General features: G+C 36.3%; 1 protein-coding gene and 1 long non-coding RNA gene across 2 annotated transcripts in view; both read left to right on the top strand.

Moving 5' to 3' along the window:
- The first annotated feature begins 1,071 nt into the window (after positions 1-1,071).
- The window catches only part of prkar1b (protein kinase, cAMP-dependent, regulatory, type I, beta), a 68,997-nt gene continuing 50,828 nt past the window's right edge, over positions 1,072-19,240 (top strand). The window contains exons 1-4 of the mRNA XM_016569976.1: positions 1,072-1,248; positions 1,922-2,109; positions 7,026-7,196; positions 8,381-8,472. Of these exons, the coding sequence (XP_016425462.1) occupies positions 1,936-2,109; positions 7,026-7,196; positions 8,381-8,472 (437 nt within the window). The 5' untranslated portion in view covers positions 1,072-1,248; positions 1,922-1,935. The remainder of the gene's footprint in view (positions 1,249-1,921; positions 2,110-7,025; positions 7,197-8,380; positions 8,473-19,240) is intronic.
- Positions 16,945-17,437, top strand: LOC107753754 (uncharacterized). The gene is made up of 3 exons (XR_001641497.1): positions 16,945-16,965; positions 17,110-17,111; positions 17,361-17,437. It is a non-coding gene; the product is annotated as an uncharacterized LOC107753754 (long non-coding RNA).

The following is a 19,240-nucleotide window of genomic DNA, read 5'->3' as shown; positions in this document are numbered from 1 at the left end:
ACAGAAAACATACAACCCTTTTCAAAACAAATATGAGCGTATGTGTGTGTATATGCAACATATACTTTTTTTAATCTCTATTTTATTTTATCACTATTATTTATCATATATACAGTATATATGTATATGTATGTATGTACGTGTATGTATATATATATATATATATATGTGTGTGTGTGTGTGTGTTTTTAATTTTCATTATTATTATTATTATTATTTATGATTATAATAATAATCATTATTATTATTATTAAATGAATATTAATATTATTTTCAATATTTTTTTATTTTTAATATTATGTGTGCAACATATATATACATATATATATATATGTGTGTGTGTGTGTGTGTGTATATATATATATATATATATATATATATATATATATATATATATATATATATATATATATATATATATATATATATATATATATATATATATATATATATATATATATATATATATATATATATATATATATATATATATATATATATATATATATATATATATATATATATATATATATATATATATATATATATATATATATATGTGAGTGTGTGTGTGTGTGTACACATATAGTTTTCAATACCATTAAATAAATAAATAAATAGTATATTGACAAAGCCATAAAAGATGAAGCACATGAGAACGATTTCTAATTAGATGGTGGGTATCATACATACGGATTTAAACAAAATAAGTATTTATTAGATTTTTTTGTGTTTGACAATAACACTAATCTTGCCTCCATGCAATTTGAATAATACATGAATAATGTAAGAAAAATCTGCTTATTATTTCCTAATCATGCATTTTTAATGTTCCATAGCTGCTCATTTGGGGAAAAAAGATCTGACATAAGCACAGTCATCTGTGCATATAAATGTGCTCAGTCACAAAACATCACTGTTTGCAGAGGTCAGCTCTGTCATCTACAGCATGAGAAAGCATGCGTGCTATTCTGGGTGACGCACAGACCCACAATGACGCTGATTGGCTGCATCAGCGTATTATGGAAAATAAATAAATAACTCTAAAATAAAACATAACAGTTTCAACCCACCAACATCTGCATAACAGTTAAAAGTCTTTTCTGATCTTTTAAATTACGTATTTCATTGTAGACCATTAATGTCAGCGTCCAATCGGGAGACGGATTGACGTCATAGCGCTCGCGAGCAGCAGGACCAAACAAGCAACATCTCAGAGCGCGAGCCCTGCATCTCCGCCTCGTAACGGTAAGCCAAATCAACGGTAAATACACCGACACGCGACTGTTTTTAGCTTAATATACCAACAGACGCGGTTTTCAGGATATTAAAGGTCTAAACTCATTCACACACCGCATAGGTTTGTATTTAGAAGCGAATAAGCGATGATAAAAGCGTAAACAGGTGATCACAGAGTGATGCTCCGCCGACACACCGACGCGTCGTTTATCACGCGCGACTGAATGCGGTACCGGTTTCGTGAACATATACGTCGAAATTGAGGATTGATGCGACAGTTGCCAGTGATCTTTAAACGGTTGATGTGAATCAATGGCGGAAGTGAAATGTAAATATGTAACATACAGAAGAATGGCCTGTGTCATCATCATCATCACTATGATTTAGTCATAATGTCATGTCTGTCTATCTATCTATCTATCTATCTATCTATCTGTCTGTCTGTCTATCTATCTATCTATCTGTCTGTCTGTCTGTCTGTCTGTCTATCTAGGCACTGTGTTTTGTGTTTTTGCAATAAATAAATGATTGATTGACAGACAGATACATGCATATTGAATATATTGTGGATTTCATTAGTCAGGCAGCAGGCTAGCTTATCAACTGAGAGAACAAGTTACACAGACGTAAGAACGAATATCTCTTCTCTTCCCCCCTCCTTCACTCTTTTCTCCTGCAGCAGTGATAGAAGATAAGATGGCCACCTCCTCCTCCAATCTGGAAGAAGACGAAAGTCTGAAAGGCTGCGAGGTTTTCGTGCAGAAACACAACATCCAGCAGATCCTCAAAGAGTGCATCGTCAACCTGTGCATCGCCAAGCCCGAGCGGCCTATGAAGTTCCTGCGGGAGCACTTCGAGAAGCTGGAGAAGGTGCGTTACTCTTACTGTATTTGCTCTGCTGCTGGTTGTGTTTGTATAAGTTATGCATTTGCATCGGAAAGTGTGATGGTTAGGGATCTGGACTGCTGGCGTAAAGTTGTCGCTTCATTCCCATGCAACTGGAGAAGCCGGAGCTGGAGAGTTATTGAGATCATTGCCGTCCCATTTGGCCTGGCACTTAACCTCAGGATGCTCCGGGGGGGATTGTTCCTGTAATGAATGTACTGTATATTGCTTTGGAAAAAAGTCTGGCTGAATGCACTGCGATACAGTGTTAATGAATGTATTCTCCTTCCCTCAAACATCCACGATCATTAACTGTCATTGTGTTAGCACTCATAGTGAGGTTCTTTATGTGTCTTAATTATTGGCAAGTGAAGCACAATAGATAGATACCAAACTTGTGAGAAATAATTGCATGTTTTAGAATGAGAAATCGTTGGTTTCTATAACGCTTCTTTTCCTGGTGCAGCTGCAGAGCGAGTGAACTGAGTGGACGGTACACTTTATCAGGATCTGTGAAAAATCTATGAAGTTCATTTGCAGGTTATAAAATGGATTTTGGATATAGTAGGGCTTTTATAGATTTATAGCAACTGGGCAATACAACCTGTTAAACACATTTATTTGTATGTTGAATCAACAGTAAATCTAAACCTTTTTGACTCCAAGGCCTCACATTGAAAAAAATAAAAATAAATATATATACAGTTTTAGAATAATGTTTGTAGAATAATGAGTTTTTGCTGTATTCTTTTATTTTTAGTGTAGCTGGTTAAATTAAATTTTAAGAAGTATTTAGCACACCTTTTCCATGTTTCATATGTTTTGATTATTCATTAAGACAATATCTGTTAAACTCTAGGCTGATTAGTAGGCCTGTTAGCTAAGGCAATTATTAATGTTATGATATTATTTATCTATATGTCAACTAGGCAATATCTGGCCGTTTTGAAATTGGCATCAACCGATAAAGTGTCCTCTTACTCTGTTACACAGAGGTTAGCCAATCGCATAAATAAAAAATAAAATGCTGCACAAATATAGAATATGTCCCTTTTTAGTCCAAAAATGAAATATTTTGAAAAATGTTATGCTATTTCATTATGCTTTTGATTATTAGACAGTATCTGCTTAAACCATATTTATTTATTGTGAGATATTGTTCCAATCTAAAAGGACTGTTTTGTATTTAAATATATTTTAGTTTAGCAATGAATCATTCAAGTCAATGTTGAAAACAATTTGATTTATCATCACTTTTGGTCAATTTAATGCATCCTTGCTCAAAAAACAAAACAAAACAAAAAACACTGAACTCAAACAGTAGTGTTCTTTATGTAAGAGGAACTTTAATGAGCCACAATTGTTAAGAACTAGAATCAACATTCCCGTTCCCCCTCAATAAATAATTAGGAGGCATGCTGATGCTTTTTGATGTTGTTGCCCAATCTCAGACTCTGTGTACCGACCGTATGAAAGTCACAGCAGTCATTCGTTTAGCTGGAGGTGCCAGTAACCTCATCCACACTCAGCAGCAACTAAACATCTTCTTTGATCATGTGCTCCAGGAACAACAGGCTTTTTCAGTCTGGCAGACGCTTTGGGACTCGGGCTTTTGTTAGGAATGTGTTTCTGCTGAGCTACTGTTGGTTTAGGTAGAGCATCAAACAGCCGAAGGGATTGTGTATTCATAAGACACGATCAGATGGGCTGAGACTGAACGCAGCACAAGACGTCTGTCCTTGTCTTCTCCTCATGATGAGAACTTGTGTTTTGGGGGTTATTTAGTGTCATCAGAGATTGAGCCGCTGGGTGAACGATGTTTACTGACCCACTTGCATTTTAGTCATAGATGGGGTTTAATTGCTCACACATTCTCTCTGTCTGGCACCTTCTGTTCATTTAGAAAGATGAAATTCCACAGGCTGCTAAAGGATATTCACCCTCAACTCTATGTTTGTCCTCTGTTGTGTCTATAAAAACTGTGCCGGATTAAAATCTTTATGTAGGGCAGAAGGCAACATGAGGGTGAGCAAATGATTACAGGATTTTCGTTTTTTTTTTAATGTACTGAATCTGATGATACTTAGGGATGCAAGAGCATTAGTGATAGATCTTCATGTCAGCTAGACCAATATTTGGTCGAATTGAGATTAGCATCAGCCAATAACTTGTCCTCTTGCTCATGTACCAGTTGCATACTAATGCCAGTATATGGAGGTTAGCCAGCCAATGATATAAATAGAAATAAAATGTTGCACAAATGTAAAATAGGACCCCTTTTAGCCCAAACATACACTGCCATTCAAAAGTTTGGTGCCTTTTTTTATTTACTTTTTTTATTATTTAAGATTTTCTTTCTTTTTATTTAAATACTTTGATATATGAATACTTTTATCTAGCAAGGGCACTTTAAATTGACCAAAAGTGACTGTATTGACATTTAGAATTTTTCGAAAGATTTGTATTTCAAATAAATGCCTCGAAGAATCCTGAAAAAAAAACTCTTTCCACAAAAAAAATATGAAGCAGCACAACTATTAATAATAAATGTTTCGTGAGCAGCAAAGCAGCATACTGTATTGACCCCAAACATTTGAATGGTTGAGTAGATTAGGCCTATATCTGCACTTTTACAGCACTTTTACAGTATTCCTTTTGTTAGAAATATATGTGGATTAAGTTTTTTTTTTTTTTTTTTTTGTGCAGGGAGATCCAATTTACAAATGATTCTTTCATTAGAACTGATTCTTTTTTATGATTCGGTCAAACTGATTCACAAAGCATTTATTGATGACTTTGTTCAGTTTAGAAGTTTTTAATATTGGGGGCATTATTGTTGATGAATAAATAAATATCTTTATAACGAACTGTAAATGGCAGAACAGGTGAAAATCTTAAACATAGTATTAAACAGCAATTTTACTGCAATAATGGAACATAAAATGCTGTTCAGGGGATGATTCCCTGCTTTTTTAAACTGCTTCAGTGTCATCCAAATGAATCCGTTTTCAGTTTGTTGTGGCCTTCAATCCAAAACTGTCATTCAGATTTGATGATAAATCAGTATCTTTTGCAGATACTTGTGACTGTCCAACTTTTTTGGGTTGTGTGTCCTTATAATTCTAACCTATTTTGATTAAATTGTGTATGGTTACAACCTCATATACTTGAATTGTTTTGTATAGACACTAGTCTAATTTTGTTGTGTGTTTGTGATGGGTTTGCTCTCATTTTATATTTGAGTATGTGCATCGATGCATGGTTAGTCTTATACGTGTTTTCTGATTTCACAGATTTCACAGTACATTTGGACTCTTTCCGTGTTATTTCACGGTCAGGCCTGTTGATGGCTGTCTAAAGCTTTAGAGAGAGCATGTGTGTGTTTTGTGTGCATTTGTGTGTGTGTGTGGCATGTGCCCAGCTGTTCCTTTGCATCTGCCTGCCTTCACTTTGGTATTTGTGCCTTGGGATGTTTCAGAGGGTGACGTTTATGCCGTTTTACAAACACTTTATCCTTTTATATCCTGTAAAAGTTTTAATTGTGGAATTAACAGACTGATATCAGATTTATAAGGGCCAGAATGTCATAGAGCAGAGGTGCCAAACCTTTTACGACAAAAGGCCACAAGTCAAACTTGATTGAGAGCTGTGGAATGAAAGTAAATGTTGCATAATATCCAATTGTATTATATTAAAATGTACATTTCTTGAAAAAAGAAATGGATTCTCTACATTTCAATGGACAAATAAAACAAAAAATTGTAAAACAAAAAGATAAATTAGGATAAATTATAATATTATATTTTCTTGTATTTCCTATTTCCCCCCCTCCCACTCTTGTGATATAACTTTAGCCTGCGGGCCCTAGTTCGGGCGTCTCTGCCATAGAAAATTTGCCATAGAGAATGACTTAGCCAAGTAATCAACCACATAGAAATGCACTAAAATGTAATATTCAGTGACAAAGTGACATTTTTGTGTCAAATCTTATTTACCCTATATATAGTGCTATCGGTTACTAATTAATTGTGCATTTTTTTGTAATTAACCATGATTAATCGCACCTAATGTTAAAATTTGTAATCATAATAGTATTTTCACACTGAATCTCCAAATTAATTTAGAAACAACATAAAGACCGTATATTTTAATTGTATATTTGTTTAATGGCATCGAATTACTGATACCTCTGTTGCAGATAAAATGAGTAGATATAGCCATTCAACTTTAGTCAAAATTGTGCCATCATTTGTAACATCTAATTAGCCTAAACTGTTACAGAACATTAAAAATATTATAACAATCTTCACATGAATCCACTATAATACATTTAGCTGTGGCATTTTGCATAAAGTGTTTAGCTGTCAGTTTATTTTGCACATTTATTTTCCCAATAAATGACTAGCTAAAACATTTGGCTATTGTATAAATGAATATATGTATGTATGTATGTGTATATATAATATATACTATCAGGGGTCTGTGTTTTTCTGTCCACCTATATATGCAGTGAATGTACAGTGCAGTAAGACTGAGTGTACCCTCCCTGACTAGTACACATCTTGTTGTGTCACACACACACATCGTTTGTGCTGTGGCACGCAGCTTTATTGTTCTTCCCTCTTTCATACGGGAATCTTTCACTGTCTCTCTTTCGCTCTGCCAGTGAAATCTCAGTGCTGTTGTGTCTGCTTTCTGTGCTCACAGTAGGTTTCAGTCTTTTAGATTTTATGATCTGTAATCGTGATTTGTAATGGTAGTTTCTTTCACCCTCTTAGCGTCCACTGTTTTAACTCTGCACAAGTTTTTGTGTGTCCTGTGCGATCCAGATGGTCACAACCCTCTTGATGTTTTCAGATGGATGTTTAATCTTACGTATCATTCACTTCCTCTCTCCACAGGAAGAATGCAAGCAGATCATGGCCCGTCAGAAGTCCAACTCGCAGTCGGACTCTCACGATGATGAAGTGTCTCCTCCTCCTCCAAACCCGGTGGTGAAGGCCCGGCGCCGGAGAGGTGGGGTCAGCGCCGAGGTCTACACAGAGGAGGATGCCGTCAGCTATGTCAGAAAGGTTAGAAAAGCAGATACAGGTTGGAATATTTAGCCAGTGTAGCTTTAAATAAAACTGCAGTTAAATTTGCATTATTTTCAGGTACACTATTTAGTTTTGTCTCAGTCGCCCCATCACTAATAGGCCAGAGTCACTGCTGTGTTTTCACATTAGTTTTTCTCTATATGAGATATGGCTTTTCTGAGTGAAACAGAATATTCAGCAGGAAATGATGCGGGATTGGATGTGGGATTTGATTGGATGGTTAGGCTTATTATATTAATGGTTAATATTGTTTTCCTTTTCTGCTTAGGATAACATGTACTGATGAAGTGTACACAATAATAGGAACATTAAGCATGTAAATAAGGTTGACTGTTATTTTAGTATTATTTATCATTATTTTATACAATTATAATATTTATTATTATTTTTAATTAGCTTTTTAATTTATTTATTATATTATATATTTTAATATTTTCATTTTAATTGAATTTAGTTTAAAATAATTAAAACGTAATTATTTTAGTTTTTTTGTAGTCATTTTATTACATTTTTCAAATATTTGTATTTAGCTTTAATTAATTTTTTTATTTAAGTTTTAGTAGTTTTAGTACTTTAGTAATTTTAGTAATTTAAACCTATATATTTCATTTAGTTGCCAAGGCATTTTTTTTACGTTTAAGGTTTTCATCAAATCATTATATATATTTATTTTATTTATTTTTTTGATTTCTCATTCATTTCAATTAACGGATCATTTTAGTAACAATTATAGACTAATAAGGTTAATTTGGTTTTTAATAATTAGCAGTATAAGGCACAATTTGACAATTTGCTCAACAAACATGCACCATTTATGAACACGAATGAAATCCTCAAATCATCGTCTTGTTGAGGAGAACTATGCTTATAATTCTTTAAAGCAATACGAATTTTGCCTGGTATATGATAAAATGAGTTAAAGGGGGACCAGGATATCATAGAAACTTGAGAGGTTGGGATCTTTTAACTTGGGCCAGTGAGAAACCACCTACTGTAGCAACACCTCAGCAACTGCTTAGTAACATCCACAACACCCTAGGATCACAACACTCAACACTCACAAGTTATTGAGAAAATACACAGAAATTTGAAAATGCCAGTAAATACTAATAATTTGTTTTATGAGTAGTCATCTAGTAAGTGGTTTTCTTTGGCTATAGGTCATTCCAAAGGACTACAAGACAATGACCGCCCTGGCCAAAGCCATCTCTAAGAACGTGCTGTTTGCCCATCTGGATGACAATGAGAGAAGGTAAATGCACATCATCAGAGGTTGTTTGTTGACAGGTATAATAAGTATATAAGGCTACGCTCACACTTTCAGTGTTTGGAATTGACAAGCGCATTTGCTTATAGGTGTGAGGCTCGAAATTTCCTGTTCACACAGCAGCTTAAGCATCAAAGATGGTGATGTCCTAAACTGCAGACTCTTATCACATTTGACATGACAAAAGTTCAATTGATGTGTGATTTCATCTATCAAATCTTGATTAACCAACAACATTTGAGTTGCACACATACCACAAAACTGTCTGGAGTAGCTCTGGAGGAGGACAGAGACTGGATCACTGTGTGACGTGACAGACAACTAGTTGTCCAGTACAGTTTTGTTCACACATGCCTAAAACACGGTTGTAAGTCCTGATCATTTATGGGTGTGTTTTTGATTATAGAACACAGTTGTCACTCATGTAAACAACTGAAATGTGTGTGAACGCAACCGTATTAATGATTCAGATGCAGGACTGACATCCGTATTCTGCTGTGTGAACGTGGCCTAATCCACACTATAGTTCTTATTGGCCACGGACACACTGGCCAGACATTTAAATATGTGAGTGGATCCCCGTGTTCTTGAAGGTTGCTATGTCCACTTATTATAGCAATCAGGTGCAAATCGTGATCTTTTTGTATGTGGCATATTTCCAAGATAACACATTTGGATTTAAGTTTATTATGGGCATTTTCTTATTTGTGTTTTTTTGTTTGTTTATTTGTTTTCTAGCAAGATCTGGCAACACTGTGTCAAACCTTTCCCTGTGATTTCTTGCACTGCTCATACAGAAAAGATACAAATCTGATCCGCGTTTAAATACATCATTAACAACTAGTTGTTCAGTTCGGTTCCGTACACACTGTGTAACATTTCTGTGAATGCGGTTGCCACTACCTTCATTTTTCGGGAGTCAATTGACCCTTCACAAAGACCTGCCTCCCTTCGTTACTGTTGCTATCCCCGACAAGCCATGGCGCCACACATCATGTTCTCACGCAGGGAAAAATACATCGCGGAGCAAAGAGGAAACTGACAACATGCCAACAGACAACACAGAGCAGGTTACTACTGGTATAAAACAAAGTCTCAGCTTTCAAATTTTGTCATTTTTTTAAGAAATTCAAACAATAAATACCATTCTGTGGCTCTTTAGTGTGTCATTACAGATCGCTGTGTTGCCTCAGTTCAAGCGGCACATGAACCGATCATCTCTTTCTCTTTACTAGTTATAGCACGAAATAAACATGAATGAACATCAGAAGGTATCTTGTATCTTGAACATCAGAAGGTATCTTCCAACTGCGGAAAGACATCAATATACACAATTTTTCAAGTTCATGTCCAGCGAAGTTAATCTACTCTCTTGTCTGATTTGTTTGTCGAACAAAAATGGCGGATTCGGCGTTATGATTGGTCAGACCACTTGTCAATCAAACCTGCGAACTAGGGTCATACTGTATTATGACAGCACTTTTTTTTTTAAACTTAATTTCAATATCGTGATAATACCGTATACAGTAACAAAAGCATTAGCAATTAATCGCAACATGAAAATTTTATACCGGCATATCCCTAGTCAATTCAGTTGTAAAATACGGCTGTCGCTCCCATGTTTTACTGAACTGTGTGTACAGAACAGGATGAAGCACTAAAAGGTGAAGCTGCAGTGTGTATGTGGCCATGGTGAAGTCTTATGAATGGGGTTGTGCTGTTAGCAGCTTGTTTGTTGTTGTCAGCGCTGGTCTTGTGTGTGTTTGGCAGGGTGAGGGTGTGAGTCGTGTCAAGAGGGGCTTGTGACTAGCCACTGTATTCGCTCTGTTGCTCTCGTCACCATGGCAGCCCGCGTCGAAATAAAACAAGGCATTGTGTCTGAGCGTAGTGGAAAGTGTGTTTTAATGTGGGTGTGGGGAAATAGCGTTGCTTGGATTGTTTCGTTCTGGCTTTCGAGTCTGGGAGATGCCACAAACCCTAAACAACAACGAGCAGAAAAAAGCCTCTCCCAGTCCACCAGGAATTTCGCTCAGGTTGCTCCGTCTTTGTGTACGGAATACGGTTTCATTGCTGAGGAGAATCCATTATCCATACAGATCCACCATGAAGGGAACAAACTCTCAGCTTTCTGCTTTTAAAGCCTCTATGAGAACACACGAAACGGCCCAAAACATCCCGTCTGCGCTCAGCTGGAAATTCACCACACTTCTTATCAGGCCTTCTTGCCAGGGACTGCAGCTGCGTGTTATCGTGTTTTAAGATTGATATCATTTCTTTGGCTGTTGTGAATATATCACAGTCACCATTTATCAGAATTACAGGCAAATTAGTTGGAAAAGACTGATTTTGAGCAGTGCATCATCCTAAGGCGAGGCTTACCTTGTCATTTCTCTTCTGAAAGCTCCAGAACGCTCTTCATATTTCTGACTCAGATTTGTGGAGAGCATTAATGTTGTTTCTATGGTTACGGAGTCTTTGCTCCTGGCGACGGCCCCGCACAATGTCCAATTATCTGCATATGTGTCTGTGAAACTGTCAAAGCAACAGGCTTGATGTGGTCATACCAAATATGACTCTGCGGTATCTGGTAAATGACAGGATAATGACATTATGTCAGGATCATTTCATTGTTTTATAGAATTATGTTAGTCTGACATGTTGCAGATGCATTAAGAGCAGTCTGGATTTCTCTTGACAGTGAACACTTTAATATTTTTATTAACGCCTGCTATATATTTATTGCTATATTTAAATAAATAAATAATATATATATTATACACACATACACACACACACACACACACACACACACTACTGTTAAAATTTGGGGTCAGCAAGATTTTCTGAAAGAAAGAAAGAAAGAAATGAATTGTATTCAGCACCAATGCAATAAATTTTATTATAAGACGTTGTTACAAAATATTTCTATTTCAGACATTACTCCGTTTGCGGTGCGTATTTTTTCCACGCTCATGTTAACGAATTAATAAAGCGCGCACACGGCACACCGTTGCTGTCCGGCAGTGCGTTCAGGAGCGTTGCGTCTGCAGCAGTGCAGAGATCGTTTCAGCACTATAAAAAGAAGGCTTTAAAAAGATCGGTATCGGTATCGGCAGATACTGCTTTCTGTGATCGGTGATCGGTGATCGGTCTCAAAAATCCTGATCGGAGCACCCCTAAGTTCGGTGCAAAACAAATTCTATATTTTCCTAAAATGGGCTTAATTTTCTTCATTTTTTGTCATTGCCATTATTTCCAATGGTTATTCTCATTAAAGTAAAACATTAATAAAAAGTCAGCATAAAATAAAAAACACATGACACAGTTCTTAGTGTAGTGTTATTTACTGCACTGCTGTAAGAATTCGAGGGTAAAAGTTAATAATATTAAAATATAAGTAAAATTACATATTAAATATATATCACAAAATAATTTTACAATGCTAAAAATATTTTCCTAAAATGGGCTTCATTTTCCTTATGCAAACTTTCTTTTTTTTTTGTCATTCCCTTTATTTTCAATGGTCATTCTTATTAATGTAAAACAGTAATAAAAAGTCAACATAAAATGAAACAGCAGTATGACAAACACCATAATAACACATATAGTTTTTGCATTACAGTGACGAGTAATATTATTTATTGCACTGCTGTAAGAATTTGGGGTTGATAGTTAAAATATAAAAATGTGATTAACATTACATATTGATTTAATATCACAAAATAATATTACAGTGCTAAGAATTTTAAAAAATGTGTAACCTAAATGGGCTTCATTTTCTTTATGCAAACTTTTAACTTTTTTGTCATTTAAGGGGTGAAATATGACCTGCTCTTGATGGGTTTTGTGCGGTTCATCTTATTATGGGTGTTATTTTTGGTTATATCATACTTCCTTGAATTGCTTTATTCCAATGCATATGTCTTAAACTCTCTGTTTTTTTCATCTATTTTCATCTTATTTTAATGTGTCCTTACAGTGTAATTATACATTTAAATACTGAGTAATATTAATTAACTAAATGTACTTACTATATGGTTAGGGTTTGACGTAGGGTTACTTGCATGTAATTATGCATAAATAATTGTTATTATAATAGTAAGTACATGTAACATTTAACAAGGACACCGTAAAATAAAGTGTTACCGAACATTCTCACTCTTATTTTACCCACAAACACAATTGGACTCTGAACCTTCAGAGCCTTGTTTTGCACTATCAGCGTCCTCTCTGCGGCCCCAACTCTCCCTGTCTTTGCACAGGGGCCCTGCAGCATCTCAAACAACAGAGCTTTGTGTTCTAATTAAAAGACAAAATACCAGTAATCAGCAGTAACGAGCGCTTGAGCTGCAATGAACCACAGCTACTGTACCCACAGAGACATTGACAGTCTGTTTTTGCAGACAGTGTGTTGTGGTTTTGCATACACATTTCTGCACGTACATGAAATAAGTCACCGTGTGCGTGTACGTCATGCTTTCTTGAATTAGGCTGATGAGCTTGTGGAGATTAGCATGTAAAATAATGTTTTCTTTGTGTAGCATCATCACAGCTCCAAAGCACGGGTAACATAATGCAGTCAAATGTAGTAAAAGCATGGTTAGTTTGATTTTAAACTGTTTCGATGTCTCCTGATAACTCGTAGTCGCTTTATCACGTCCAAACACATCTGTTCAGCTCCCCTTTATAATGTTAACCTGCTCTCAGCATAATGGCTATCTGGTTTCCTGCTCATATCTGATATAAACTTCACACCGTGATTGTGGGGAACAGCTGTTTCACGCACCTGCGGAGCAGACAGTACTATTAAAAATGACCTTTAAAGTAGACAGTCACGCTTTTGTAATGCTAGCTAGTGTGGCTATTGGGTTTCATATGCGGTTCGAGTAAAGAAAGAAAGGTGGATTATGAAGAACTTTGTCAAAAAAATGATTCAGCTTTTATTTAGCCAGAAACTGTTCAAATAAAAAGCTGGTAGAATTGTAAATAAAGAGAAAGACAAGGACAAATGAGCAGTCTCAATGCAGACTGAGTGAAGTGTGGGTAATTTGTTCGCATTCTTCAGTGGATGGATGGATCGGTCTCTGGAGAATCTCAAGTCTGTCGTCACATGTGCACGTTAGCTATCTTTGTAAGTCATGCAGGTAATTTCGCTTTGCCTGCATTTCATTTTTCAATCTAGATTTGACATTTTCTGAGGAAATTGTGAAGAAAATTTCTGTAGAAATGTAATGCTCGTCTGTTGTTAGGATGTTCAGAGTGGATGTAGTGTGTTGCTATGCGGTTGCTAGAATGTTCTGGATGGTTACTTTACTGACAATTATCGATTCCGGTTCTTATCGATTCCTAGTTTCGATTCCAATAAGATAAAAAAGTCAAACATTTAGATGTCAAACATTTATTCTGTCTTTTTACAAAGCATTCTGTTGCAGCTGAATAACACGAGTGAAAATCAGCAGCCAACAGAACACTGCAAGAGGAATTTTGCCCATGCTTTAAAAAAAAAAAAATTAATATAAATTCCAAATATTAAAGTGGTAAGATAGGAACAAACAAATCAATTAGCAATATCATAAATAAATACAACTGAACAAAATTTCAGGTACAGAAACTGTAATCAAAAGTTTAAAAACACTGCACGGGCCTCAAATTTAGGCCCTAGCCCGGCCTGTGTCCGACAGCTTATCAGAATTACCGACCCGAGCCCGTCTTTTTTCCCCCTTCTCCCAAAACAGAGCTTATACTACTGTTTCAGCTATTAAAATAGTTCAGTTTTGTATGTAATAGCAAAGTGATTATATTTCGTTTAATTTTTTCGTTTAAGTTAATTTAAAAAAACGTTTGGAGCATTTTTTGTTTGCTAAATATAAGTTTTAGTTTTTTTAAAGTAACGACCAAGCGGCCAGCGGCAGACAGTGAGCCTACTGTATGTTTGATCAATTTAGCCTTCTCAAATCATCATGACTAGCCTAAAATAAAATCTATAGATATAAAACAGTTCAAGCATATAATCTGAACCCCGAACATTATCAGGAAGGCTATTCCAAAGTTTGGGAGCCAAATGCGAAACAATATCAACAATATACTGCACTATAGAGGCCCGGCCCGCATCTGAACTATGACGTGAAAATTGGCCCGAAGCCTGGCCCATCGGGCCTGGGCTGAAATGCTGGGCTCTAGCTGCTGTCTCTCTAACACCGAACGCATGCAGATCTAAAAATACTGTACATGTGTGTTTTCTTTCTCATCCGTTTACGTTCACGTAAGACAAAAACGGCTGTGTTTATAATGATATACTGACGTAGTTTTCTGCATATTGGTCGACAAATTTGAAAGTCAGTCAGTTTCGGCCCGGAACAACCTTTTCTACAGTGGAACATATGGGTCGACAAATATGAAAGATGACAGTTTCGGCCCGGAACAACCTTTTCTACAGTGGAAATACATGGAACGGTTCGAGAAAGGACACAAACCGGGAACCCGTACCGCGACCTCTGTTCTCTGTGCTCGCTCTTCGTGTGCGCTGCACGTAACCAGGGCGCAAGGTCTTTCCGTTCCTGCACTTAAATCGTTTTTAATCACATTCAAATGTGAACGCAGGAATCGTTAAGCAGAATCGAAATGCACGCGTCTTATCGAATACCCGGTTCTTGGAAATTTGGAACCGGTTCTAAAATGGAACCGGTTTTCGATACCCAACCCTAACCGCTAATAATATGCTGCTTATTAACTTTGGCTGGGAATCGTATGAACATGCAGTGATATTATTTTTAGTTCATGTTGGCTTGTTGGTACTTGTGTTCGTTCTTATAATTGCATTTTGTACTAGCAGTAAATTACCAAATGATAACTAAAGGTTTCCATTATGTATGAGCAAAGATTTTTCCTTCTCATGACACAATTATAGGGATTACTTTGATTTACAGTATCTAGCTTTAGCCGTCAAATCAGTGCATGAAACTGCGTGCTGCAGCCTGCCCGAGCACACGGATGGTGTTGGGCTTTCAGAGAAGTTCTTGTAGCAGTCGACAGTAAACCGTGAGCGCAGTCACTCTGCAGTGCAGACACACAGTCTGAAGCAGAAATGCACAGGTCAGAATGTGACACTGTGAAAGTACATGAGCTGATTCACTTCCTAACATGCACTGAAATTACACTAGCATTCAAAAGTGTGGGATCAGGAATTTTTTTAAAGAAATTAATACTTTTATCGAGCAAGGATGCATTAAATTAATCAAAAGTAACAGTAAATACATATATAATGTTGCAAATGATTTCTATTTCAAATAAATTCTGTTCTTTTGAACTTATTTACCTATTTATCAAAGAATCCTGAAAAAATATATCACAGTTTCCAAAAAAATATTAAGCAGCAACATTACACTGTTTTTAACATTGGTAGTAATTAAAACATTTGAATGAATGAATGAATGAAGTTATTTATATATATATATATATATATACCGTATTGACCCGAATATAAGACAATGTTTTTTTTCTTGGAAATACATCTGAAAAAACACGGTCGTCTTATATTCAGGGTCTAGACTTTGACATGTCAATAATACACCCACAACAATAGGTGGCGCCACTGTTATCGGTATCGGCCCGATAAGAAAATTTGGTCGCTATCTTAAAGCCCATAAATAATGCATTATTTCCTTTAGAGACACTTCAGATGCGTGCTGTTCGCCATGATGGTTTTGAAATGCTTGAAATATGATTGGAATCACTTTGAAAAGGACAATACACTTAAGTGCAACATGTGCAGGGCAAGTCTGTCATAAAGGCTACATAAAATGATCATGTGTACATTACTGTAAATAATGTTGTGGAATCTTTGTGCGTCCGTGTTTTGTGCGTGCGTTGAGCTACACCTCCATGACAGTTAAGTTTGCTTGTGCATTTGCAGCCTTTTGTGCAATTGTACGTTGTAATATTGTGTTTATTTGATGTATATGTGATTTATCTCTTATATATATATATATAATGCGTCTGGTTAAGTTAATAGTGCGTTAATAGAGCGCTTCAGTTTGCCGGTGATTATCTTTAACTCAGCGCATGCAGCTCAAACAGCAGCGCACAACATTATTTACTACGATTGGGAATGTCGTGTGTATAACATGCTAATGAGAACATTATTCTAATAAAACGTTGCCGGGTTGCGGCAAGTTGTAATGGGAAGAGCGCATCCACAACAGTACATTCTGACTATAGCACCATTTTGTACATATAGCCTATAAGTTGTAATATTATGTTTATGTAGTATAAATATCGGATTAATCTCACATATGAGGCATTTCCTTGAGTTAAATAAGCTGCCAGCAAAGCAGTTTACCGGTGTTCATTCAGCTCTACAGCTTCAGCGCGCGCAGCTTGAACAGCAATGCACAACATTAATAACCATGATTGGGACTGTCATATACATAACATTATAAAGAGAAAATTACCGTAATAAAAAGTTGTGAATTCTTTGGGGTTTATTTGCCGTGTTTCAGCGCGTTGTTACGGGAATACAGATGTGTAACTGATGGGCTTTTTTTTTTTGATGCAGTGATCTAACTTGCGCATAACTTAGTTCAAGATAACTTGTGCATTTCCGTCTTTTTGTGCATATATAAGTTGTAATATTATATTTATGTTCTCTAAATATCTGATTCTCATATAGCATAATTAACCCTCTTTAACAAGCGCTTCGGTTTACCGCTGTTCATTCAGCTCTTCAGCTACAGCGCACAGCTTGAACAGCAATGCTGCTATTTAAAACAGTGGTATTCATTTGTTACTTTTTTCAGAATCATTTATGCATTATTTATAATAACCACCACCACTTTTATTTTACTCTTATTATTTTCATCAACAATATGATTTAGTAATTAAAATCATTTCATTATTGTCCGTGCAGAGGCTATTCCGTTTTATTGATCCATGGCGCATGCATTTTGATTCTTTACACGCAAGTAATGATGTCCGATGACTTGTTTGCATTATTTATGCATTATTGTATTTATTTGTAAGACTTTTTTAAGAAGAAATTTGGTAAAGAGAGAGTAAAATTATTTTTAAAAGGTACACTGTTCAAACTAGGCTGCTTATATTGATATATTTTATTTATTTTTTGTTTAATATTATTACTGAAGCAGTTAAATGTTTATTTATTTATTTTTTCTTCTGCAGACAGATTTAGTTAATCCAGTGCTAGTTTTTTTAATGTGTGTGTGTGTGTCCTTGTGCTCACATAAAGTAGAGCATGCAGCTGGGGTAGTCCACCAATTAAGCAGCGAGTAATGACCCTTCTGGCCTTTGACCCTTGACCCTTGACCCAGCAGCCTCTGGCCTTTGCTCTCATATCCCAGTGCTGATGGACAGTGAACATCTTTGGAAACAACAGTGCATCAGATCATTAATGAACTTCTCAGTAAAGCTAAATAGTCATTTCTGAATCACATCCGATCTTTTCTGTTTCTAACTACCTATTAGTTAAAACCGCACATAAAACTGAAGTAAAAACTGAAGTCATCAACCTTTTGGTTTCGAGTGTTTTTAAATAGCACAGCTCATAGTCTACCTGATAGGCCACACACGCAGCAGAGGTCTTGTAAGGCCAGTTTATTTTGTCCCAGTCTGTTTTAGGCAAAGGAAATGGGGAGCAGAGGAAGTTTGCGGGTGACGTAACGCTGCGGCTGTATTGGATGAACCCGAATCACAGCTTCACAGCTCAGGCTAATGGAGGACACCTTTGACTCTTAGATCTGCCTCATAATCTGCTCAAATGCTCCCACACCAGGTGGCTGTCCGTTTCCTTCAGATATGAGCTCAAATTATGCACTCTTCAGAAGAGCCAGAGATAAACAGAGAACGAGAGCCGCTCTTTATGAACATATGTGGTCTAGGCATTCATCGTAGGCCATTTTGCTCATTATTCAACAGCATTTACATGGCACTACACTTTCCCAGTTGATTTAGTTATACACGGCATCTAAGAATTATACAGAACACTCTGTAAATGACATGAATTCACAAACTTTTGCACTTAGCCTTTTATTTGTGACCCTGGACCACAAAACCAGTCTTAGGGGCCGTTCACATATCACGTCTTTTGCGCGCTCAAGTTCGTTATTTCAAATGTAGACGCGCGGCTGGCGCGCTAAACATTTCAACTTTTCAGAATGCCGCAAGCGCACCGCGGGTCATGTGACAAGAACCAACCAATCAGCTTCATCCTTTCCCGTAACAACATTGAAGGCTCAGCCAAGATGAAGGAACAGCTGATCATAGCTGTACAGGATAGACATTTTTAAAATAAATTTAGTAGCAGAGCTACTGCAAGCGATTTTTAGTGCTGCAAATCCATTTATCCTTTGCTGAAACTTCCGTGTCTTCATGGAGAGCGCAGGTCATGGTTGCTTAGCAACGGCAGACGCCTCCGGAGCGCAAGCGCCCGAACGCTTTGGAAAAAAGCAGAAAGCGGCGCGCCTAGCGTTTTCCACGCGTTTTAGGCGCAACATGTGAACGGCCCCTTAAGTGTCAATTTTTAAAAGAAATGTTTCAAAATAAATCTGAAAGCTGAATAAATAAGCTTTCCGTTGATGTATAGTTTGTTAGGATAGGATTTGGCCGAGATACAACTATTTGAAAATCTGGAATCTGAGGGTGCAAAAAAAATCAAAATATTGAGAAAATCGCCTTTAAAGTTGTCCAAATGAAGTCCTTAGCAATACATATTACTAATCAAAAAATCATGTTTTGATAT

The sequence above is a fragment of the Sinocyclocheilus rhinocerous genome, unplaced genomic scaffold (assembly GCF_001515625.1).
Source record: "Sinocyclocheilus rhinocerous isolate Xijiao unplaced genomic scaffold, SAMN03320098_v1.1 scaffold51, whole genome shotgun sequence".
NCBI classification, from domain to species: domain Eukaryota; kingdom Metazoa; phylum Chordata; class Actinopteri; order Cypriniformes; family Cyprinidae; genus Sinocyclocheilus; species Sinocyclocheilus rhinocerous.
The sequence above is the reverse complement of the archived record's forward strand: the minus strand, read 5'-3'. Positions and strand labels throughout refer to the sequence as shown.